The sequence below is a fragment of the Leguminivora glycinivorella genome, chromosome Z, assembly GCF_023078275.1.
Source record: "Leguminivora glycinivorella isolate SPB_JAAS2020 chromosome Z, LegGlyc_1.1, whole genome shotgun sequence".
Classification (NCBI taxonomy): Eukaryota; Metazoa; Arthropoda; class Insecta; order Lepidoptera; family Tortricidae; genus Leguminivora; species Leguminivora glycinivorella.
Genome location: NC_062998.1, coordinates 30930890 through 30957938, shown reverse-complemented (window position 1 = coordinate 30957938; position 27049 = coordinate 30930890). Strand labels below are relative to the sequence as shown.

Here is a 27049-nt window from a genome sequence, read left to right as displayed (position 1 = left end):
CTCGTGCGTCTGTCTGTCCGTCTGTCACACGAGTTTTTTTTTCTGGAATATGTTTGTTTTCTCACGTACGTAAAGTACGACATATTAAAATTTGCAAGGCAGTTCATACTTTTATACCTACGGTTTTTTTACCTCTATATTAACTATTAAACATTAATTTCTGGTTTTATAAAACTAACATTAACGAAATCTGTAGTTGGTAGTTATCGCAATTTACTTTTGACTATACCAGTGCCGGCCCGTGCACTCTATCAGGGTAGAGCGAGTTTGAGTTTCGGCACCCGTGGATATGGTATGGTAGAAAAAAATATCGCGAGCGCAGCGAGCGCGAAAATGTTTCCCCTTTTATACGTCCCTGGGGCTGATAGTAGTTATTACGTACAGTGAGCTGCAAAATTGCATGGAAAAAGTATAAATGAACTCATTGATAAATTCGCCATGCACTTTTGCAGCTGATAGCACATAACAAACAAAATGGAGTACCAGAGCGAGCAGGAAAGCAGGCTTGAAATGAAAACGAGATTTCGAGCGTAGTGAGCGCGAAGTATTGACCAAGAACTAAAATACAATACAATATATTTTATTTTCCAAATTTGCATTACATAAGTTAATAATAGAAAAATAAACTATAGAAATATACAAGAGCTTCTTAGAACAAACAGTAGCCCTCACACTAGGTCTAGCCTGTATCGTGAGGACTGGAGCTTATAAATACGACCTATGTAAAAGAGGAAAACGCGAGCGAAGCGAGCGCGAAATTTTTTGTCTGTTGTCAGAGTCGGGATGCCCATTTAGGTGTTTTGCCACGACATACCTTTAGGTTTCAAAGTGATTCTTATCGTCAGGCTTATTATCCTCCTCCTATGCTCCTTTGTCTCATACAAAATTGCGCCTCTATGTGACGTTTTGCGCCATTGGCTTTATGAGGAACTCCGCTTTGGAACGTCGGGTAGATACTTAGAATTTGGGTTGGAGGCCAGGCACTATACTTGTCATAAAGTCTAAAGAGACAATTCTAAGTTGCCTTAAAATCACTACCGCCCTACCGGGATCCATCTTTGCTGTCATGGACGTGGCGAACCCAAGAAATCATATACATTTTTCAATACTTTGTTTTTTTTTTCTTGGTGCCAAATTTTTCCCTGTTCTCCAAATCATTTCCCTGACTTTCCATGACCACTATGAGCTTCCCTGACTTTTCCCTGACTTTCCAGAAAGTGGACACCCTGGGCGACGTTTATAGTGACTCGCTCAGTTATCTTCAAAAAACTTTACCTGCCCATTACTCCCCGAATTTCGGTTGCTCATGGATGTCATGGATCGTCAATTCAGACTTAATACGGCTACTAGTCTTTCAGTGGCGTTACGGGTGACAAATAATAGGTACAGAATGCAGTTATGAAATGATAACAACAATGATGAAAAAATATTTTATTACAACACAATTTTTTTAGAAAATGGGATTACATCGCTTATGACGAAATTGTAGCATAAACATTAACACTAAACATACCTAAATTAGATTAGAAAAATCACATCTAGAAAAACTGCAACAGTAACACGCATTGCATTTCAAAACTTAATTTTATATCATTTTAAGTTACTAATATTATTACAAATTATTAATTAATCGATTGTTATCTCTAGTGTCATCGAAACGGCCCATTCACAATAGGATACGTAAAGCGAGGTAACGTGGAACTGTCGACCCCCCGCATACGCAAGATTAATAGTTATTTTAATCAGTCGATTTCGTATTCTATTTCGACAAACTTATTCAGTATCGTAAATGTACAACCCTCTAATAATTAAATAATACAATAATCGCAAGTCTCTCATCCGGGTCAAACTAAACGTATAATGCAGCAGTTGATAGTGTGACCCGACTGAGAGGCTTGCGAGCGGAGGGCGCGGCGCCGGCGCCGGCGTCCCACGCCGCGCGCGCGCCGCCCGCCTGCACCCCTGCCTCTTGCTCTACCAACACTACTTCGTACGTCACTCGGTCGAGAGCCGCTATTGTAGTTGATCATATCATAGCATAATATATGTAATAATTCCAACACGTTCCATGTGATCAAAGATGTGACTAATTCAGAAATATTCGATTACTCGGTGATAATGATAAGATTTAAGAACATACTTTATCGGATATCTTATTATTATTATGTAAACCTACATATTAAAAAAAATATACAGACATTAAATACGTTCATGAATCAAGACAGCACAGACATGATATTCATTATATTGCAATGTAATTGAAATACAACAGATTATACATAAATATTAAGTTATAATGCTATTTCTACACATGAATAATGTGCGATATAGATAGTATATGGACTCTTACTCAATCTCTTAGCTTCACTATTTATTTGCGATCGGCAATTGTACATAATATAATAGAATACTATATTAAATATTCATTGACAATTTTAATCAACATGATTAACATGGTTTTGTTACGTGATAATATAACACTGTCAAATTTAAAATGTCATCTCAGTTTTGTTGAAAACAAACCTCATTAATCTCATTATTGATGCCAAAGCTCATCGGGGTATTTGCAGAGGGAGTAACCTCATTGTATGATAGTTCGATAAAAACAACCCGATCTAGAATGCTGTGACCTTGCAAATGAGGAGTTGAGGAAAGCGAATCTCATGTATGAAACAATACCGGAACATATGTATTCATGTGCGAAGAACTCGTTCATTTTATATGTTTAATATTGTGGGGACGGACCTGGCCTCGAGTCTCGTCAGTACCAAGCGGCCGTGCCTTCAGTTTTCAGGGTGCGTAGCCGAATGGCACAAACGCTCACGAAACGCTCCTAGATATCTATCTCTATCGCTCTTGCATATTGGCTCGACAGAGCCAGACATCGAGCCAGACAACCTTTCGCGGCGTTTCGTTTTCGTTTCGCGTCCGAGAAATGCCATTCGGCTACGGGGCCTGATCATAATGCGCGTGTTAAAGAAATACGCGGAGTAATTCATTTGAAAAAGCAAGTCTCCAGAAAGTAAAACAAATCCAATTCCAACAAAGTTAGAAGTTGTATTATAATGTTAAATGGTACAGAAAAATGTGCCAAACAGTGGAAATGGCCGTGTTCGACGAGCTATTTCAATTCAGGACGGCATGTAACTTTTACCATTTTTATTACTTTGTAATTTTACCATTTTTAGTAGTTGATAGCCCGACTTTGGAGAATGTAATAACAAAATAATACTATTTTGGACGATACTTACTTTCAGATAATATTGAGTAGGAATGATGTAGATTTACAATAAATCATTGAATAATTTATGTATTGTTGTGATTATGTCCGGTATTGATGATCTGTGTTGAGAATACTGTTTGTTCATTTCTTGAAGAGTTTGTTCCACTGCATACAATGTTTGGGTGGGGCTGTAGACGTCGATGGCTGCGGGAGGGACTGCGTCCCCTGAGGTGCCGCAGTCTGGAAGCCTGCAGGACGACGAGTAGTGCGTTATTGAGGATACCGCAAAACACCAATTGGTAGATGAGGTTAGTATATCGCATCACTATACGAGTGCAATCAAATACTGTAAATTAAATAGGTGACGAAAAATTTACATTTTAAGCGGTTATAGTCTGTACTTTTCGTGTCTCACAGATCGCGACTAGCGACTCGATATGTAATATAATATAAAATATTTAGGTGTATTTTCGACATAGCTTTCATAAAACTTTAATATTACTGTCGTGATGCCGATAAAGTTTAAACATACGTGTCTCGAATGACCCCTTGTTTCATACACAAGTACTATTTTGGGCAACAAAGTACGGCCTTATGAATTGTAAGTAACTGTTACGATACTTGCAAGTTCAGTGAATAACAAGCTATTGCGATAATGTATTTACCTTTCTCGACCAAGCTTTGCAAGATGTGCTTGTGTCGGACAGACTCCCAATTGGCGCGGGGCTACTCGGCTATATCCTGCCCTCCGCCTGCGGTGCCCGTCTTGTCAACGATGCACGACCGCGCTACTGATGCGAATAATCTGGAAAATTAAATTACATTCATAATGATCATGAACACAGCGGGTATAATGTATTCATGAACTTGTAGTTCAACATTTTCTAAACAAACAATTTTACAAAATTATCTAAGGTATAAGGAGAAATTATAGACATTTTAAGAATACTCTTACTTACGAACTAAGAAGTTATATAAGACGGTGAGGCAAAAGCCGCAAAAGCCACTTACTTTTCTATTTCAGGGGCGCAGTGGACGAATTCGTGTGACCAGAATTTGTAAATAGGGTTCTTGATCAGTTCTATAAACGTGATGAGCAGCCCCCACGGGTGCGGCCGGTTGACTATGAGCCTCTCAAGCAGCATTCTAGTGATTTGTTCCTGCACCGCTTCGGAGTTTGCCTCGGCGAAGAGATACAGGAGACAGCAGCTAAAGTAGTGTGTGTGACTGTTGGGGTATCTGAGTTGATTTGCGATTGCGTTGAGGAACAAGTATCTGAAATATACACAGATCATAAGTTAGCACTACATACAGGTTTTCAAATTAATTATAAACATATTGTTTTAGAATGACTTACCTCCCCTCGTAATCGAAATCAACGGTGAAGTTTTGGAAGATGTCCATATGCGCGGAGTGTGCGATCGTGGACATGTTCGGGGTCTGTCCCTTGGAGCGTATGTGCGCTATAGCTTGAGTGCCCACGTATAACACCACGGCGTTCATAAGCTGGCTATTATAGCGGCGACCTGGTTCATTCACCACCTACAAACATTGTTAATGTATGGGTAAGCAGGATATAAACAAGTCTATGCATCTTGAAATAACAAACATTAAAAAGCTGATTTGTCAAGCACTTTTTAAAGCTATTGATGATATTAAGTATAAAAACATAACAAACCTGCATGTTGCCTCTGAGTTCTGACAGGAATGTAACCGGTGCTCGCGCTTTCAGGTACGCGTCTAAATCCTTCTTGAACTGCGAGTTAGGAATCATGGTGGCGTAGTTGATGACCGCACGGGGCGGCAGCGTGATCTCCGCCAGCAGATCCACCTTCAGGTTCGGAGTGAAGGGATCAGGTAGCCTCATGTTTCTGGGGAAAGCTGAGAGGATAAGATTCCTCATCTGTATGCAGTTAGGCGGTATCTCATCGCAGAATCCGTAATGGTAGTCGCACAGGAACTCTGGGAAGTCGTGAAGCAGTACGAGGAGGACCTTGAGGGTGCCCTTGTACAGCATCATGACCGGCGCGGCGAGCTCCGTGTTGCGGAGGAAGGGGTCCAGGAACTTGAACAGGTCGATCAGGAGCGTGGAATACATTCCCCAGCCCTGAAAATATTTTGAGGTGAGATCGTTCTATTTTCCAGCTCTAAAACGAACATTATGTTTCATAATTAAAGATCGTTATCAGCGTGCTGTAATGGTGGCAGAGTATGGTTGCCAAAAAAACAAATACACAAGTATTTAAAACATTACATATACTTAAAAAATTATGAAATATATACATATTTATAATTACTTATCCAAATTACATTGAATAAATAACTAAAATTTGTTCAATAGATTTGGCTGTCAGACGTTCACGTCAATTAGAAAAAATCCATTTTAAATAACTAAATGACCTTTCTACGTTGACAGAAGTTACAGGAAGGTTGTTATAAAATCTAGGTATTGTGTCATATCCATACTGGGATTATTCGTGCACTTTATTACACTCCTCCGTGCACTGCTTTTGACTTGAACTACTTGAATAACAATTCTAGATAATTAGTCGTATTTAGAGTGCATTTGATTATTTGGATTAAAATAATATACACTTCGCGTAATGTATTTTTATGACATACATAATTAATGTCATTTGACGTTTATTGTTTTAAAAATATATAGTTGGTCGGAAAAGGCTTTGTACCGTAGAGGTGTAATCCTAAGAAGGTAAGTATTTATTTTGTAGTTAAAGAACAAAGTTAATATTTAAATGTATTTGTTTTTTTTTGCCAACCGTACCATCTGCCACGAAAAGTGCACCTTGATAACGATCTTTATTCATAATCAAGCGTGTGGAGCCGCTATTACCTTCTGCTGAGGAGTCACCGCTAATACTCTGTTGATGAAGGCGCGGTGCGCGACCATCTCGAGCCAGGCGTAGCAGAAGCCGGGGACGACGCTCGGCCGGATGATGCGCAGCGTGTGGCAGAACGCAGTAAGAACCTGGTTATACAAACATTTCAAAAGTGAAGTTAAAACAATTCATATAATTTCTACAATATTATACAGGGTGCCCGGTAATTAATGGACAACCTTTTAACCACCAAGAGGGCACCTTATACTGGTCCAGAAAATCGACTTTAAGGTTTAGTAAAAGTCGCCTGGTTTTCGAGATTTTCACACTTTTTAAAATTCTAATACTACCTAAAATTTTAAAAAGTGTGAAAATCTCGAAAACCAGGCGACTTTTACTAAACCTTAATGTCGATTTTCTGGACCAGTATAAGGTGCCCTCTTGGTGGTTGAAAGGTTGTCCATTAATTACCGGGCACCCGGTATATTCTCGTTCGATTGGTAGATGAGTGAGTAGTTTTCACTCGCATTCGTGCACAGGAATGACATCAGTGCTGATACCATTTGGCGCACCAATGCTATATCCGTATGAAGTACTTTAAATGTCTAAGACTAACCTGGAAGTTCATGGACTCTAGTACAGGTTCGGCCATGTTCATGTCAAGGAATAGGATCAGCAGCAGCCGGTGGTATGGCAGCTGCTGGAAGTTCGACCCGTGCTCGTCGTGGTCTTGCAGCAAGCAGCCGGCAATAATGCCCAAGATCTAAAAATAAAATGGCTTCATTGTAATTGTATATACTCTAACTGTTTCCAACATACATTATGATTGATAATTAATGATACTTCTGATGACGCCCTAGTGATGTCAGAAATGTATGGATCGCCAAGGCAGCGGTGGCAATGGAATAACTGTAAATACTGCTTTAAATTCTAAACTAAATGGACACATCAATCGGAAATAAATAAATAATACAAACCTTGTTTAGCAGATTTAGTTTAGGCGTAGGGTTGCCTCCGTCGGCAGTGTTCTTGATGAGCAGCGACACAAGTTTGATAAAGGAATCACACATGGAGTAATACTTCTCCCTCTTGGGAGGAGACGGCGGCGGGTTCACGCGCTCGTCGTTGATCTGTTGGTGCACGTTCTCAATGCACATCTGAGTCGCGATCCGGAAGAATCGAGTTATCATGTCGTCCGATTTCAATATTCCGTTCATGTTCATTCGGTGAACATATAGATTGAAATTCTGTGCAATCTCTATCTCTGTTAGGGGGCTAAGAAGAACGTTTCTCCATTCGCGGAGAAGATTCTCCGTTTTCTCAAGTAGGCCCGGTGGATCGTCGTAATCACGTGCCTAGAAAAGTTACAATCATTTTAATGGGTTAAGAATTTATGAAGACAAAATAACAAGCCCACAACAATCAAGGACTATATTATAATATAATAGGCGAGACGACTAAAAAAACTAATTAGTCCGTCAGTTAGATTATCAAAAAAATTTAGTCACGTATTTTTTCTTTTTTCTCGTAAACGAAAAATGACGACGGTACATTGCGTTGAAGTTTCGCGTGACGTCACGCCTAGGTACAATTTTTACTTAGAAGTGAACCCCCACTCCGGAACTTTGATGATCTTTGTATTTTTTCATTAATTAGAAAAAGCAAAAAATATGTGTTCAGTATTTTTGGACGATCTAACTGACGGACTAAACAGAATGCCATTTTTTTTATGTAGTCGTCATCCCTATTAAAGCCAGTAGCACAAAACAAATTTAGCGAAAGCATTAGCAGTGACAGTCCCATTGGTTTTGGTTGGTGCAACTGACCCTGACAAGACCTAACAACGACAGTTAGCAGACACATTAACGTCACGCAGAGTCTATGCCAATTCCCATACTAATTTTGCGAAAGCTAAATTACGGTTTGTTGCAACCGTGTGAGTGAGAGTAGATACATACCCGTACTTGTAAGATGCCCGCGTGGATGTGCGCGGTGGGCCCGAGCGGCGAGCGCTCGCCCAGGTACGCGCTGGGGTCCTGGTTGACGCGGATCATCTCGATGAGGCTGCCCAGCCCCTCGGGCGGCGGCTGGCGCGAGTGCGACATGATGCGCACCAGCGTCTCCGTCGTGTGGTACAGGTCCGACTCGTTCGCGTACATGTTGTTCCTGTCGTCCACGAGGTACAGCTGGACCAGCTGCATGGAGAATGCCACGGCCATGTAGTTGTTGCCGTTGTCCATCATGTGTGCCAACGCGATGTCGTACTGTTCAAATCATACAAATATGTTACAAGCTGTTCTCAGGTGAACTCTAGCTAGCAGTAGAGCGTTTCATGAGCTATCCCAAACGCTTCTTCGTTTGTATATTATAAACATTATTCAATGTTTCTGATCAGTGTCTATTTAGTATAGCATTGTTTATATACTTATGACTTATGAAGTTATGATAGAAAACAAAACATGTCTATTTGCAAATCTGTAGAAAATCGCGTTTGTATGAGAGAGACGCCCTTAATTAGTAACCCATTTAATATTTTACAAATATGGCTACTCAAAAAGTTGAATTAGTAGGAGTCACTATGATCAACTTCCATTACAGTGTCAATTAGGCCTACTGTACCCAACAATGTCAAATGTCCAATTCGATTGAAGAGTACGTACCTGTGGTAGATTGATAAGATTATTTCTGATAAGGCAGTCGACCGCCTCAAGGTTGTACTTGAGCTCCTCCCGGCACTCGGTGAGGCAGCAGGTGATCTGCTTGGTGGTCCACACGTGGCCGTAGACGCGCGCGTCCTCCAACAGCTTCAGCACGCGCAGGTGCACGTCGCGGTACCGCGTCATCATCTCCACGTGGTCGCTGCTCGCGCCCGGCTGCACGATGTGCCCGTCCAGGAGACCTTCAACGGCCTGCGAATACAAACAGCGATTATTCCGACGCTCTACTTCTTACTCACACATTGGCCATTGTTACGCTTGCACTTGCTAGTGATTTGCTAAGATCCTGACGTACTTTTCTTCCTTCACTTTCATAACATTTCTCATACAAGATTAGTGTTACACTGAACATGATTAGGCAAAATATGTGTAAGAAAATGAGTATGTACCTTCTGTAATAATGTACATCCGGATACGATGTCCCGATTCCGTCTAGCCAAAATAAGACACTCGAGTAAGGAGTGCATATTTGCAGACTGTACTGCCAGAGACGCTACACCAATCGAGTTGGCCAGGAAGACCTCGGCGGCCGTGATCAGAGTGCTCATCTCATCCGTGCCGTAGACCTGGGTCGGGTTCATGACCTGGCTGAACGTCAGCTGCGGGATCTGTTCCTGCTGCTGTTTGGGGATGAACATGCCCGCATCCCGAACGGGCATGAAACCGGGGATGTTGCAAGCGAACTCTTCGTAAACGGCGATTTGCATATCAGTCGGCCCGCCGACGCGCAAACGCACGCGCTCCGGGATCCTCTCCGTCTGGTATGTCAATACCATCGCGTCGTAGTATCGTCTGTTCTCCTGGCGAGCGATTTTTCTCATGTCGTAGTCGTTCATTAATCTTTTGTCGAGTTCGGGCAGCGCCTTTTCCACTGCCGTCTTTTGGATGAAAGCGCACGCCAGTTCCATATTTTCGGTGGCGAGAACTGCAGCGGCGCTATCCACTATCTCCTTCTGAAATACATCAAAATTAGTTAAAAGGTAAAGGTTTACATATTGTAATAAAATAATAAAAGATTTTAAAAAGAATAAACAAAATAATAACCTGTTGGGGTGTTGCTGGCATCAGAGCTGTGACAAAGGCAGCTTTCAAGTTGGTGCTAATGGTGCTGATGATTTGCTCCCTGCACGTTATCATCGCCATACCCGCAGTGAGGTTTCTCGTCATGTGATGAGCACAAGTGCGCATACGAACTTCATCGGAGTCGAGCGCGAAATCTTTCCTGATGATTTGCTCACATGTGGTCAGCGCATATTTTATTGATCGCTCAACTACGGGATGAATCCATTCTTGGATCGACCTTTCTATGGCAGGCTTCACGAATTGCTTTAGATGTGGATAGTTTTGGAAGAGAATAATGTGCGGATTAAAGCAAATTTTCTGTCCAAATGCAGAAGTAGAAGATACATTAACATCCAAGTAATTGAAGCGAGGCTCAGGCAAGCCGAGCACACCGATCATGCTGGGGTCGTTGGCCACCAGCCCGCTGGTGGGCGTGGGCGCGGCGGCCGCCATGTCCTCCTGCGCGAGCATCGGCGGCTGCGGCGGCATCAGTTGCATCTGAGCACTCGGAACTATGTTTTGGGCCACCGGCATCGGGTTAGGCGCTTCCTTGTTAGGTTTCGGTTGCGAAAGTTGGAACTCGATCAATCTTAATTTATCAGAATCTTTAAGGTATATGGAAGGCTTCAGATCTGCGATGTCGAGGCTTAAGTTTTTGCAAAGCACTTCTATTTCGAACTTCAAATTCAGTTTGAGATCAGGCTCTTGATGTAATTCAGCTAATGCGTTCATTAGGGCCATTGTCCAGGGATTTGGAGGTTTGAACACTACGCTTTTTGCACAAGACTCCAAAACCTTGGCCACGAATGGCACGACGTACAGAAGCTCCTGCTGTCCTTTGTGATAAGCTTCGAGAAGGAGTGCTTTGAGGTCGATGTCCACGTGAAGAATGGGCTGATTGCGGGCCAGCGTCAACATGCCGAGCCAATGCCCGAGGTTCTTCAGCAGCGAACGGTCAGAGAAATTTGCGATACCTTTGTCGGAGCGCAATAACACTTTGATGTTACGATAAGTTTCTTTTGTGACCATTTTGTTCACGTCGCGTATTTTAAGAACGTCAAGAAAATTTGAATACAGAGCGTGAAAGTTAAGTTCTATCGACGCTCTCTTCATGACCAGATACTGAGAAAGCCACGGGAAGTATTCGTCTGTGATGATTTCCTTGAGCTCTTCACACTTCGTCTGCAGGTTGAGCTGGCTGAGATTATTGAAAATAAAAGCAGTTTTGTCTTGAATAGCTTCAGGCGGTGCATTTATTTTTTCTTCCTTGTCAGTGGCAGTCAAAAGCGTGTCAATGTTCGTGGCGTTAGCGATAGAGGGTCGACTTCCCATGCCACCAGCGGCATTAGTCACCTTCGATATACCGGATATCGCCGACGGTGCACAAACAACGGCCCTAAAACAATAAAAATCACATCAAGTAATAAAACTCAAAGTAAAAAGCAAACTCACGTAATTTTAGGCTTCATTTTGTAAATAGTAATCATTGTTAGTAGCATGCATTGCCCATGACAAGTATAAGAGCAAGTAAGTATAGGTACATAATTATAAAATGCAAGTAACCTGTAAGGGGCAGACACGGTGACCACCGCACTCTGCGTCAGCATGGCCGCCAGGCTCGTGGGCAGCACAGCTCCCTGTGGTTTAGTAGGTGGCTCTTGGCTTTGCAATCCGAACTCGATGTATTCTATCAAGTGTTGAGGGAACTCGCAAAAATGAGGTATAGCTCTAACGTGCTCGCAATATTTATGATAGTCTTTAAGACGAGATTTAAATCTGTCCAGAGCGGCTATACCGAAATAATACATTTTCGATCCCTCTGGTTTCCTTAGAGCTTCAAGCACAAATCGTAAAGCCAATCCCAGCGAAACGTAGCTTGGCACTAGTCCTTTTTCTATGATTCCTCCAAAAAGTTGAGCTGTAATGTGCAATTCCTTGTCTGGATACTGAGGGAAAAACTTGTACTCTTCAAAGAGGTTTCGTAGCATACATGAAAATACTTCTCGCTCCCTTTTGTTTGGAGACTCTTGGAATTTCTTCAACATGTCGAGTACTTCATCTATGGACAATGTTGGATGAGGGGGATGATTGTAGATTCTCTGAAAATAGCCATTGGCTTCATCCTCAATTTCTTTGGAAACATTTTGCATCATTTCCGGGAAATGTATGGGATCTGGAATACGCGGTTTGTCCATTGCCGGCGCCTGGCCCATCCTGGCCAATGCTCCCATGTTAGCCACGTTCGTGTTGTGCTGTAAGGGCATCATTGTGAATGGGCTATTGGGGCCAGCACCCATAAGTCGAGACGGAGATCCCGGAGTAGTAACTAGAGGACCAAGATTACCAGGCATAGCAAAAGCTGAGTTTGCCGGAGCACCTAAGTTCATACTCGCGACGGTTGGGGTCAAAGTTGCTATAGAATCAACATGCGGGGTAAATAACTGACCGCCCAAGCCTGCAGGGTTGAAAGGAGTTTCCAAAACCCGAGTGTGCGTAGGTCGAGCTATACCCGCAATGTTTTGACGCGTCTTGCTAAGTATTAGCGTCTGACAACTAGTAATCACATTGTAAATTGCTTCTTGCAAGTCGGGTTGAACATTGGGACTGCAGAGCTGCAAGCAAGCTAGCATAGTAGCGATAGTTTCATGCGGTAGCTGAGCAGCCTTCGGAAGCTGTTCTTCCGGTCCTTTTCCAATAACTTGTGGACATCTCCTTTGTAAAAATTTCACCATGGCCGAAACAAATGTCTCTCCATGGTCTCTTATTTTGTCGGTGAGCCATTTGTCGAGCTTTAAATATTCACGTCGAGAGGCCAAACAAGCCAAGTCGATAACAAACGGAAATGATTGCACATTCAATAAAAGTGACAGGGCTTTCAGATCCTGTGCCACATCTAAGATTCGGGATAATTTTGATTGGTCACTCTCTCCTCTTATATACCAATCGGCCATAGCATGCATTATTATATGCTTTATGTTAGGATTCTGTGTATGCCATGCGTGGTGTAATATTATTGCTGAATTTGGATGATTACCCAAGAAAATCGGTATCAGCGTTGTCAATAACTCTTGTCTAAAGACAGTAATCGGTGGACTTATTTGCAGTAACGCCAGTAGCAAGATGTCAGGACAATGCTGCAGAGGAAACTTGAATAACTCATGCACTTGGACATAGTAGTCGCGGTCAGCGGCATACAGTAGCAGTTCGACCAGGTATAGACAACGCCAAGTGGCTATTTCCTTGTTATCTGTTTCTGGAGGAGATTTTAATAAATCAATTGACACTGGATGAAAAGGATGGTCTGCAAAACTGAATATATCTGGATGTTTCAGGATATTACTGATAAAGCTAAGCTGGCCCTCTAAATTACTCCACCTACGACAAAGGTATTCAACAGGAAAAATATTTGCGGGATATCCTGCACTCTGAAGTCCCAATCGTAGGATAGTGAATAACAGATTCAGGCCTTGTCTGTCCGGAACAATAAACTCAGGATGGTCGAGTTGTAGAATTACTTCTTTCCAGTTCAAGTTAGACGCTAGTTCTTTGAGAGTCTGTACAAAAACTTCAGCGTTCCAAGATTCCCCATGTCCATGCGTAATTAGGTCTTTTTTGGCTTCATGTCCCATCCAAAAATTTCCTGGTGTTTGTATCTGCGGGCCCTCGGCCGTTGCGTGATAGCGGACCATCATCGAAATAACTCTGGCCACGTCTATAGCTGTGGGCTCTCGAGCACCGAAGTTCAACATGTTGTTTTTGCATTCCTCGACGGATGCGGTGAAGCTGTAGCCGATATCTCGGATTATGTCTGCGAAGGAGTTGTCCATCATGGCTGCGGTCATGTCGTCGGCCGTGGTCATCTCCTCGAGAGGGGTCTGTGTATCGTCAGGATACAGCAATGGCGCGAGTACTATGGGCACTACTTCGCGCGGAAAGTCACTTCGTAATCGTTTAAGAAACAAGTCCTTAGTCACAGCTGCCAAACGAAAATTTTCGTGAGCGAGACTGGTCAGAAGATTTTGCAAAACTTCAGGGCTGCATTCCTGAAGGCCTGCACGTTCTACTTGATGTCCACGCTCTGGAAGAAAAACACGATACGTACCATTAAATATTATGACGTAATTCTACATATTTAACAATTAAATGATTCAGTCTAAAGATTCGTCTAGAAGAGTCGTAGGATTTTAGGATACCCCAGTACAACAGCGCGACATAAAATTGTAGAAAATAAAGGAGGGCCCTTATCTACTAAACCATCACATTTTTGACATCAAATTAGGGTTGTAAAAAAAACGGTTTTTTTTCTGGCTTGAAAAAAAACATGAAAAAAAACCGTGAAAAAAAACAGTTTTTTTTCTGGAGTATGTTTTTTTCTAAAGTACGAAATCTCAAAATTTGCAAAGTAGTTAATACTTTTATACGGTTTTTTAGACTTAATGTTAACTATTAAACGAATTTAATCAAATAACTTTAATTTCTGGTCTTATAAAAGTAACATTTACGAAATCTGTAGTTTGTAGTTATCACTATTTACTGTTGGCAACACCACCGCCTCTCCACGCTACACGCCGCATCGGGGATTCCCCAATAAACGTTTGTATACTGAATTAAAATGTACGTTATTGTTATTGAAACACGTTACAACTCACGAAAAACCGTTATTGTCGTATTATTTGTTCATCTGAAAAAAAAACCATATTTAGAAAAAAAACCAAGGTGCTCGGTTTTTTTTCATGTTTTTTTTCATAATTCTGAAAAAAAAACATTTGGTTTTTTTTCTATTTACAACCCTACATCAAATATTTAACCATGTCAACAATTTTGTATAGAGAATATGTTCAGGTCCTTTTTACGGCCTAGCCACGACAATGGTCTAGGCGGCGAGCGGGGCGGCTGGGCTGCGCGGGAAACGCGCGCGGGCTCTAGCCATGCCACGTACTTTTAGAATCGGCGGCAGGGCCTAGGAGCGGCTCATATTTAAAAACATGTTTTTGACTGTTGAATATGACTCTAAAGTGCATAGAATGCTTTAATTAGTCAATTACGTCTTGTACAAGGAAATATGTGTGGTAACTAAATACAGGACATTTATTTTAGGGCTTGTTAAATGATACTTAATATAAATAACCAATCAGAAAAAAATTAAGAGTAAATTCGAATAAATACTGTACAAAAATATGTTTGAAAACATTATTACATACTACATACGCGAAAGTACAATTCAATTTTCATTAAATAAAGGTTTCGGGTTCAAGACGCTCATAATAAAAACAAAATGTTTTGTTTCGCGCGGAATCGCTAGCCCCATCTAGCCGCCTAGGCCGGTCGCGCCGCTGTAATGTCGTGGCACCGCCCGCGCGGCGCGCTACAGTTGTTTGAGTCGCGCGCCGCCCCGCGCGCCGCTCCCGCGGGTAGACCCGTAAAAACCCGCGCGCGATTTCGAACAGCGGCAAGGTCGTGGCATGCCTCGCGCGCGCTGCGTTTTTGTTTTTGTGACTTACCGCTTGCCGCTGCCGCAAAACGCCTTAGACCATTGTCGTGGCTAGGCCGTTACTCAATTTCAAAATTTTATATCACACTACATTTTACGGTTTTACCTAGGCTAAAGACTAAGTACACAAAGACGTCACAGATCATAAGACTTAAATCGCTTTATTCCTGCTTTTTGGCACGGCTTACTAAATAGAAGGACAAAAAACCGGCCAAGAGCGGGTCGGGCCACGTTCAGTGTAGGGTTCCGTAGTTTTCCGTATTTTTCTCAAAAACTACTGAACCTATCAAGTTCAAAACAATTTTCCTAGAAAGTCTTTATAAAGATCTACTTTTGTGATTTTTTTTCATATTTTTTAAACATATGGTTCAAAAGTTAGAGGGGGGACGCACTTTTTTTCCTTTAAGAGCGATTATTTCCGAAAATATTAATATTATCAAAAAACGATCTTAGTAAACCCTTACTCATTTTTAAATACCTATCCAACAATATATCACACGTTGGGGTTGGAATGAAAAAATATATCAGCCCCCACTTTACATGTAGGGGGGGTACCCTAATAAAACATTTTTTTCCATTTTTTATTTTTGCACTTTGTTGGCGTGATTGATATACATATTGGTACCAAATTTCAGCTTTCTAGTGCTTACGGTTACTGAGATTATCCGCGGACGGACGGACGGACAGACAGACATGGCAAACTATAAGGGTTCCTAGTTGACTACGGAACCCTAAAAATGGCGGCGGGCCGGGCCACAGAGTTAGCCGTAAACAGGCGGAGGCACAAGTGAGAAACAAACAGAGTCCAGGAAACAAAAATAGAAATCGAAGGAGGCATAGCAACAGATAACGCGGTTGAAATGTCGACTCTGACCAGGATTAAAGGATACGTTTGTGACAAACTACACCGGTTCGTTTATGCATTAAGACGCTTAAAACAAATTGTTTCGCAGAAAGCAGCTATCACCGCATATTACGGTTATGTCTATTCGAGCCTTACCTATGGATTAATAATCTGGGGTAACTCAACCGAAATCGAAGATGCTTTTAAAGCTCAAAAGAAATGTGTTCGCGCTATTTGTAGTGGTGGACACAGGGAAAGTTGCAGGCAACACTTCAAAACATTAAACATTTTGCCCCTAGCTTGCATATATATAAGGGAAATCTGTATTTTTGTAAAACAAAACTTGCAATTATTTAAATTACAATCTCAGGTCTCAAATCGTTCTTATAGGTATACTTATAAACTCGCAGCACCCTTTTATCGCCTAGTATGTAGCCAAAAAAATGTATATTATATGTGCGTTAGAATTTATAATAATCTACCGTTTGAATTTAAAGAACACTGTTTCCATGTCTTTAAGAAGAAAGTCACAGAATGGCTTCAGCAAAATTGCTTCTACAGCCTTAAGGAATATTTTAATTGTAACGCAATGTAATTATTTAATATTTGATTTAATAATGTATCATGTTTCAATCTTAATCTAAATTTGACATTAGTATATGGGCGTTTTCCAAATTAAATATTTGAGTCAAATTTCGCTGTCCTACAACTTTAGCCTAACTTTTTTCCATGAAAAAATGCCATGAGAGAAATATTGTCTATATAAAAAGTATAAAGCAAGTAATTATCTATTTAGTCATAGTAAATAAAATGTTTCAAAACCTACATGAAAGAAAAACAAATACTAAAACCAAAAAAAAGTACGAATTTTTGGGTGTCCCATGCATACCTCGCGAACTTTGGAGCAAAATATTTGTATATTCTGTCTCCTTCTGGCCCAGACATGGCTGTTATTTTGATAAGATCTTTTATGCCCAAGTGAATTATAACGTTATTACTTAGCTTGTAGAGTACAAAATTAAACAAATTTTAATTTATTTGTTGTCCTTCAATATCGGCGTTGTGGAATTTTCCGTATACGTCACGGTGTTTTTAACAATTTGGTAGAAATAAAATACTATATTGAGTTGAATTTTATACCGTGGCAACATTACGATCCCCAATATTGGGCGTTTAATGTTTTAAAACGTCAGTTACGTTCGAAAAGAGCGAGGTGTTTGTCGCGCGTCACGCTGTTCGATTTTTATTCTTCCACTACGAACTGGACAAGCTCGAGGTAAGAAGCCACTTTTTGACTTATTTTTTATGAATACGTATAGGGTGATATGTGTAGTTATTCAAAAAATAATTTACAGTATAGAAAATTCAAGGGATTATACCGCTATTTCGGTTTATTTCCTAACTCGCATACCTACGTCACGTCCATTACGCCACATCACAAAACGTGTTGTATAAGGGAACCCAAAAACGTGACGTATGGAACAAAAAAGCATGGTTTACATGCCGGTGGCTTTGAACAAATACGCTATGGCTGATTCTGATCCTTTATGGGTAATTCCGAACCTTTAACATTGGTTTTTGACAATTCAAAGCTTATTATGCATGTATGCATGATTTTTCCATTTAGAATAAAAGTAGCATGAAACGTATTGTTAAGAACACCTACATCAATACATACCAACTAGCTGATTAATAACTACCGGCAACATTTTAAATCTTTTCTCACCATCGATGGACCTTTTGCCATTGGAATAAGGTTCACAACTTGATCAAGTTGTAATAAGGTTTCTGTATGTAACCTGTCCAGCTATATGTCAGTAAAATTCAAGAGTTACCTATTCACACGTGTATGTTTTTCAGTACATTTGTTTTTTTGATGAGACACGCACAGTGCTCTAAACCGCACTAGGGAGGTAAATTAGCACCATGTGTACTAATTTTATTTTTTTATTTTGTTCATCTAACAAGAACACCAAATTGTGATTTCAACTTTCACAAGTTTTTTGTTTAAAATTCCAATGCCTTAGTTTTTTTTTTAATTTCTAACTTTTTTCTGAAAACTACTATACACCTGTGCGATAGAAATTATTAAGAAACGGGCTTTGTGTGTTCGATATGCGATTGACATGTCATAGTTTTGACACTTTACTTAGTGTTAGTTAATTGTAAGCCCGTTTCTCTACAACAATCGAAGTTAACATCTATCGCAGATGTATGGTTTTTTTTCTAGACAAAAAAAATACGAATTAAAAAAACCTAACTTTGCCATTCGGTTTCTTATACACTTAACTATACGCCGACGTTAACGGAATTCAATAAAAACATGGTGTACACATAATACCTACTGAGGGCCAATTTAAGTGTCTATTTTCGGCACATGTAAACCTTTCATGTAGTTCCTAAACGTGATATTCCGTTCCATTACGTCACTTTGTCCTATTGTTGCTGTGATAGATTTTTAAAAAATATATAATAATTATAAGGATAAAACATAATACTTTAGATCTCATTTATTTAAGATATTAAGTGTTAATTGGGAAGCGTGACATTTATAGATTTTTTATCTTGTATGTGAGGCTAAGACGATTGTAAAGCAGTCTTAAAAACCAAAGTGTAGCGTATTGGACAAATAATAGTCAATAGCTTTATTATGATACATGTTATAACAAGTATTATTAGTTTTTATAAGATTGTTTATGTTTTTTATTACGCTAAATAAAGAATACTTCACATAAAACTCTCTGATCTTTACTTTAAATGTACCTCAAAGTTGTAGCGTAATGGATCTTCACATTGGGGCGTCATCAGTTTCAAGTATGTTTTTATCAATATATAATGTTATTTGTGGAACTTAAGTTGTATTTACATAAAATAGAGTAATAAAGCAGTCAATTTAAAGCATTTCTAACAAAAAACTTAAAAAAAAATCGGGGTGGAATTCCATTACGAGACGGAACAAAATTTGAAAAAGGCCCATCCAGACATTAATAATTGACTTGTGTAGTAAATAATAATTCTTAATTTTGCAATACTTAAAATTCTGAAATCATGATAATATCTAGACATGTGTGTAATAATAGTGTAACAATCTTTTACTTGTTAGGACCTAGTATATTTGTATATTTATTAAGTTAGATTAAGCACACCTTCTTTGCATGCTTTGATAAGCAGAATGTACTATGGGACATAATGTATACTGTAAGAACTTGTTTTGTGTACTACATTCTTGCAAATGAATAAATGATTATTGATTATTATTATTGATTAAAGCACTTGTATGTTTTGAGCACTAGGCTTAATTCACCATAACCTTTTACGACAAAACCTTTTAATTTGAAAACCATGGCATAGCATTTGATTTGAAAGCATATTGCTTGTAAAGGATAGTATATTTTTATGTGCTGAATTCATTATTTCAATAGATTTAATCAAATAAAACTGCCAAAGTACCTAAATATCTACCACCTAACTAGGCTAAGCTAGTCTGGTAAATTTTCGAGTATAAAATGTTTGATATGCTATTTGCGATGATTATTTTAATGTACAGTGATATAAGTATTGTTTTCACCTTTCATGTCGATTTTTGTGGCAGCAAACAAATAGAAATAAATAAATAATAAATAAAATCCATACTAATATTATAAATGGGAAAGTGTGTGTGTCTGTTTGTTTGTCCGTTTTTCACGGCAAAACGGAGCGACGAATTGACGTGATTTTTTAAGTGGTGATAGTTGAAGGGCTGGAAAATGACATAGGCTACTTTTTGACTCTTTCTAACGCGAGCGCAGCCGCGGGCAAAAGCTAGTTAACAATAATTATGATTTAACTCTAGTCATATTACTTGTGTTTCATCTGTCAGATTCCACTGTCCAGAGTGGCAAATGAAAGTTTCTTATTGTAAAATTATATTGGTGTATAAATTCATTAAAATTACAATGTTGCAGTCACTTGCGATAATTAACAGGCTAATACCACAGATGTACTTGTCTAGTAGTTAACCAAAAAGTATTTTTGAACAATGTTTTAAAAAACATTCTTAATATGTTTTCAACATACTTAGTAAGTAAGCATTTACTTACTTTGAATTGGAAAACTTGTCATCCTGTTGATATAATTAGGTATCTATTGCTTGAAAATCATTCAATCATTTCCTCTCATAGAAAAAACACTGGTATTATCCTAACCATCACCATCTACGTATCTACCTTAAATACAGTTAATAACTACATCTTACCTGCGTCGAGATAACACTGCACAAGTTCTAAAAATCTCTTTTTCAAATGTTGCTTTGCTAGTGATACAATTTCAGGTTTTGAAGAATTCTTCCTCAAAATCAATGAAAAGGCAACATCCTCAGCAGTGGTTAACTTTAGCAATCTTGTAAGCCGGTTGAGTAAAGTATTTGATGGTTTTAATATCTGAAAGGAATATTACAATAGAAGCATAAGAAAATACTGTCTAAGAACTAAATACAACTAGTTAAAAAGCATTCAATTAATTGCTAGTTACAGGTTGCCCAATAAACTTGTGTTTGTGCGCTTTTTCAATTACATTTCCAGTCCAGAGCAGTGTAGGTACAAGTAGTAATATATCTCAATACCTACATATATGTGTGTTGTCTGTTAAATCCATTGGCCTCCAAGCCAGCTGCAGTTAACAAAGTTTTTTTCAATATTTCTTATCTTATAAAATAAAAATAATAAATGTTAATGTTATATTTAAAGATACATAATTATTAAGAGTAAATCAAAGTATATTAGATACTCAAATAGAATATAAGTAATTATAATGGATTGTTAACAGGTATGGTGTTATGATTACACATAAACATAATATAGTTACCAAATAAGTATGAGTGATAAATAACAATGGGCGTTTATGGGCAACTTATCAAATCTAATGCTACATACTACATCTACCCAAGCGTTTACGTCGAGAGATTACCTTCTGTAAAGACCGGGGAGGATTGTCAACCAGGCAGCAGACTACGGTCGCTTTGCCAGGGTGGTTTAGCAATGAAGTCAGATGTTGAGAGAGAAGTGAGGCATGAACACTACTGCCAGCGGACGATGATGATCTGTCAGTGTCCCAAGTGGTCTTAGCTGCTTCTGCGAGAAGGCACCTCAATAGTTGATTTTCAGCTTCCAGGCCATATAAGTTCACAAGCTGTTTAAAAAAAAGGAAATAAATTTAGGATTACATAACTATTAAAGGTTGTTGGGAACACATCACTCTTTAGGTGATAAGACCGCCTATGGTCTATCATATTTTACGTCATGTGCTTAATTTGTATGACATGTTCCTCTTTATACTAGCGAGCAATAAAGTATATTTTAGTATATAAGTATAGTCATCAGTGTCATCACAAATATGCATATAAAGTTACATAAAGCATGTTATGGTTATTATATTTGATATTTGATACAGCATTTCTACATGGTTAATAATTGCAGTAAAATGGCATTGCATTTTCTTTTACCAGTTTCATATGCTGCTTTATTATACTAGACAAAATATTAAGTCATTCGCTGAGCATGTGTCTAACTATTATAATATGTATTTGCTTAGCAAGAATTATATTTCTGCATTTCTTCTAAATAAAACAACTAACCATATGCAAATAATAATTAATTTACTTAGCTTACAAAATTGTACCAAAAATGACTGTTTTTTTTTATCTCCCATTAAGCACATACTAATTTTAGGATAAACCAAGCCTTAGGCAGCAGTGTTCTGAAAATAGAACATTTATCTAATAATCTTGATTCTAATAGAGTGGATTAATAAACCGTTATGACTTTTGACCAAAGGATCAATATAGGATCCATATCCATAAACCATAAGGTTTTCTTCTACTATTTAGCACTCTACTCGGAATCTTTAACTATTAGAACTTTGAACCTACCTTGTAATATTTTCATAGGATGTTTTACACTATTTTTCTATTGTCAATGAGAGAATGTTAATATGATGACTACAATTTTATTAGACTGTTGAGTGAATTTTAATATAGTACAGTACAATCTCGATAATCTGGCCCATTGATGAAATATCCAAAAATCTGTGCTGTATTTTTGAGATTGCACTGTATAAGTGTATACAACAATCACTACCTATTCTATTGCCTTTTACTATCAAGATTGAGTATGGTGTTAATGGGCAAATGTTTTGATGATTGGTACAGACCTACACAAGTATTGAGTTCATTACTAAAGGTATACCATTGAACAATTTGCTTGTTATTTAAGCTGAGCTAGAACTTAGGCCTATATAAGTTACACAAACTGCCTCACCACAAACTGAAAATGTACTTAAGCTGGGAACACACTACGCGGACGTCCGTCGTAAATCGACCGCGGACGGGAATCTGGACAATGGAAATACACATAACCGTGCAAACTATCGGTCGACGGACGCGGACGTGGCCTTGAGCGCACGGACGTCCGATCGAAATCTGGCTCTCTGGATGTTTTGTTCCGTGCACACTGATAGGTCGCGGTCGCGGTCGTTTTACGACGGACGTCCGCGTAGTATGTTCCTAGCTTTAACCTTGTGCTTACCCATAGGACATAAACCGGCAGTATGTATTCAAACTAAAAATATGTGTAGGCAGGAGGTTAATATTTATAATAATGGGTGCCAGCCTAGCCTAGCTTGGTTTATTTTATTGCAATAATATAATAATTATTTATATCAGATGGATGACAGTTGATAGTGATATATCTGTTAATAATACAAGGTTGAATTTGAAATATTTCAGGTAGTATTAAGCTAAAAATTGGTATCCATATAATAATAAATTATTGGCCTTGATATTACAGCATTAATGAATTCTTTCAATATACAAATAAGACTGCCTTATCTACCACCAAACCACACCTCGGACACTGGCGATCAAATATATGAATGAAGCGCGTTCCTAGCACACAGTCTTAGCTCGTGTAGGTAAACGCGTACCATGCTTGTATGAGTGAGATATGACAGGTGACTGTTCGCGTTTTTGACAGGCGGTAACTGTGAGGTAACCGAGAGGGGGTGGGCGGCACTTTCAGCGGGGAGCGGGAGTGGCCATACTGTACGATTGTACTCTTTATTATACTGTGACCAAACTAGGTCTGTGTTAGTTTATGTTGACATGTTTTCAATTATGAAATATTTAAGGATTGTAATAATAAGTGTGGCAAGAAGGTTAACATTTAAATTTCTTAAAATACATGTGTATCAAATGCATGTTTAGCAATAACAAACAACTCTTAATTTAAAGTAGCTTATCAGTTTTTACCAAACAATGGCATAGCAACCTGTGCTCAAAAACATTTACTGTTTTGTGATTGTATGTCCCAATGTTTAAAGCATATATTAAAATGACAATATGGTTAGCCAATTAACTATCTATTGCATTTATATCATTACACTATTTCAAACAAAAAGTCACATTTAATAAGTTCCAACTATCATATGTTCAATGCAGCTTGCAATACAACAATTTGCCAATCTGTCATCAATCTTTTGCATTCTTATTTGTCTCCGATGGACACAAATAGGAACAGAAGCTGCATACAAATCATTACCATTACTTTGTTCATGCCTCAATTCTGGGACAGGCACGAATCAGAATACACCATGAATCTAATTAGGAATAGGGTAGTTGAGTATTTTTTTTTTGGTACTATGATGAATTGTTACGTTTCATATATTTTCAATTCACCATCTCCAAAAATGCTGTAAGTGCCACTATCACAAGAACTGCCTCCCTAAACACATACAGCATGGTTTTGGTGGTTTTTTATACAGACAAAAAAATATATTTCACTAATTGCCTTACCACTGTGCGTCTTTCACTTTAAGTCCTTCATGTGCCCATGTCTCAAAAATCGTGAAATCAAGCCTCATCGCCATCTAGTCCTGAAAATTCTATAAAAAGATGATGTGTAGCATCATCATCATGGTGGTCTTTTTTGGGACTAATGGGCATTTAACTGTATTTGGTTTATTTAGAATGTTATTTTTAGTATCAATTATCATACTAGTCTATTATACATGATTAACGGCATTCGCAATGGAGACATAATTACAAACAACGTCGTAAATCAGAATACAAGGAACAAAACAGTATGTTGTTAGTAGATAAGATTTTCTGATTAGGTACCTACATGAATAGGTAATAAAGTTCAGACCAGATTTCACATAAATTTAATAGCGTGAGAGCGCTTGACTTATACATATGTTTCGAAAAACAATATAATTTATAATAGCATTTACCTCTATAGGTCGAAGTAGATAATTCCTTAGCACTGTTGTCCGACTAATTACATCACTAATGCATTGATACAACAGAAATAAAAAAATAGGTTTCATTAATAGCACATTACAACTGTTTTCCTAATAAATCAGCGCTAAAATAGTCGAACGAGTTATTACCAAATGGGCTCGTGGCTTTCCGTACATGACAATATGGCGACATTAGAAAACAAAGAAAATGTTCAGGGGTTTAGATGAGCTGACTTACCTTAGTTAACTCTTGACTGGTTTGCTTAAAGTTCTTCTTACTTAAATTTACAACAAGATAATTGATTTGCGATAAGCTAAACGTTAAAGAGTCCAGGTTCATAGTTCCATTAATGCGAAACCGAAAGCTTCAAACACGTTTGAAGCTTTCTCGATTTTTGACGGATTACTACAATAAACGTGTGTTCTTTGAGAGTTTTTTTACGAAATAACAATAAGCCTAAGGCCAACATCACCAATATTATTGTTCACTTCATTAAAATCAACATAATTTAACACCCCACACTGGAAAAATTTCCGTACTGCAATTCTGCACGATGACGAAGGCACTCGTGTCTCGTTCGTTTCGCTAGGTTCGCATTCGCAAGGAGGCAGGCAGTCGGTCGACTCACCCAACAATAGTACCAACCTGCCAAAAAATTACTGGTGTGGCTGCAATAAATTAATATAGGTCTTCAAATTAAAACCCTTTCTACATGAGTGATAACAAATACTATGTAAACTCTACGAGTTAAGAGGGCTTTCGTGTTAAAAATAGTGAAATCGCAGCCGAGCGCTCGATCATACCGTGTGTGGTATCAAATTAAAGGGCTTTGCGAGTAGTTTATAAATATATATCACATTATAGGACTTTTTCTACTTGGTCTAACAAAATATGAGAAAATGTCCAAAAGTGGTAATAATTGTACCGGTGAAGGCTCGTTTTCAAAAAATTGGCAAAAATCAATAATAGCAATTTATAATCACTAAGGCATAACAGCAATTTAAGTAAACGTTGCAGATTAATTTAGTATAAAACTTACTTCGATGTGATGTAGATTTTCAAAGAAATTGTCCCTTAATTTTAGGTAATTTCTGAAAAAAATTGAATTCGCCTTAGGCTAGTTTACTCTTTTTCAAAAACTTAAAATAAAAATCTAGTCTGAAATGATTGTGGTACAGGATATACAAATTATAAATTTACCCGTTTTAATATTCAAAATTGTCCAAATTTTACAAATAAGATCGACTGATTCAGCTCTATACGTGCGTTTTTCTAAACGTCCATTAGAGAAAAATTCATTTTTAATTTAGTGAGTTAGTTTTCAAAAATCCAGTCTTATAAAAATCAAGATAATAAGATGCTCTAACTGGAACTTGAATTAAATAAATCTATTGGATAACGGAAAGTGTAGTATTTCACCGACTAAAACTATCAATTTTACATTCTTTTGACGTTTTTTTTTAAGCAGCCTTTACGTGCAGCTTAGTGCCAAAGTTGGCAACATGCGATACTAGCGACCCTAGCGGCATGAGTTGATCAAAATAGTTTCCATTCATACAGTATAAAATTTTAAAAAGTCACACATTCTTATTTTTTTGTTTTATTCCGTAAAATCGTTGCCGCTCCATTGTATGGGAAACGTCAGAAGCTGCACGTATTAACTCTAGAGTTTATACAGTATTTGGTGATAACAAATACTATGTAAACTCTACGAGTTAATACGTGCAGCTCGGTGCCAAAGTTGGCAACATGCACACTAGCGCTCCTAGCGGCATGAGTTGATCAAAATAGTTTAGTTTCATACAGCATAAAATTAAAAAAAATTACAAATTCTTATTTTTTTGTTTTATTCCGTCTAAAAATGTTAAAGTAGATCAAGTAATAGCATTTTCTATTTTAATTTACTCAAATAAAAGTCTGAACAACTACTTTGATCAACTCGAACCACTAGATGGCGCTAGTAAAATTGTTGCCGCTCAATTGAATGGGAAACGTCAGAAGCTGCACGTATTAACTCTAGAGTTTATATAGTACTAGCTTTTACCCGCGGCTTCGCCCGCGTAATAAAAGTATTCATTAAGATTTTCATTTGGATCCTTAGGTTTCTCTGGTATATTTATCTGCGATTATTTCGATTGCACATAATACTTTTGCTTGCAATGATTGTAGAAATATTACACATCGACCACAGCGTAGGTAATTCTATATACGCTGGGGAAACCTTTATAAACATCCCACATAGCCCGTATTTCGACACTATATGATCGGTGGGTAAAAAGTACTTTTTTCTATTATCCCTTACAATTTTTTACATTTTGCTTATACTTATCGCAAACGTAATCTTCAAGCAAGCAAACAACGATCGTCTTAGAGCACTTTGATTGTAAGAGACCGCCGACCGATTATCCGTATCCCTCTAACGATACCCATATTATCCGTATCCGTATCCGTATCCGTATCCGTATCCCTATCTCTATCCCTATCGCTATCGCTAACGCTATGGCTATCGCTATCCCTATCGCTATCCCTATCCCTTATCAAGATAACACTAAGTTCTCGCGCTTTGTACACATATTTAAAGTCACATACAGGTCGAAAGCGAT

General features: G+C 38.5%; 1 protein-coding gene across 2 annotated transcripts; it reads right to left on the bottom strand.

Annotated features, from left to right (window-relative positions):
- Positions 1–1416: 1416 nt before the first annotated feature.
- On the bottom strand, positions 1417–25061 carry LOC125240564 (CCR4-NOT transcription complex subunit 1). 2 transcript variants are annotated; one of them, XM_048148503.1, is made up of 16 exons: positions 24684–25061; positions 21119–21340; positions 20409–20592; positions 11403–13917; positions 9822–11235; positions 9167–9727; positions 8721–8969; positions 8019–8324; positions 7038–7415; positions 6677–6823; positions 6075–6209; positions 4902–5330; positions 4581–4765; positions 4235–4498; positions 3889–4028; positions 1417–3471 (listed from the first exon to the last, which is right to left on the bottom strand). In XM_048148503.1, the coding sequence occupies exons 1-15, from the start codon at positions 24783–24785 to the stop codon at positions 3950–3952; spliced, it is 7170 nt and encodes a 2389-aa protein (XP_048004460.1). In that variant the 5' UTR covers positions 24786–25061; the 3' UTR covers positions 1417–3471; positions 3889–3949. The 2 variants fall into 2 exon arrangements, with proteins under 2 accessions (XP_048004460.1, XP_048004459.1); XM_048148502.1 differs by having other exon boundaries at positions 9167–9730; positions 24684–25060.
- Positions 25062–27049: the final 1988 nt, after the last annotated feature.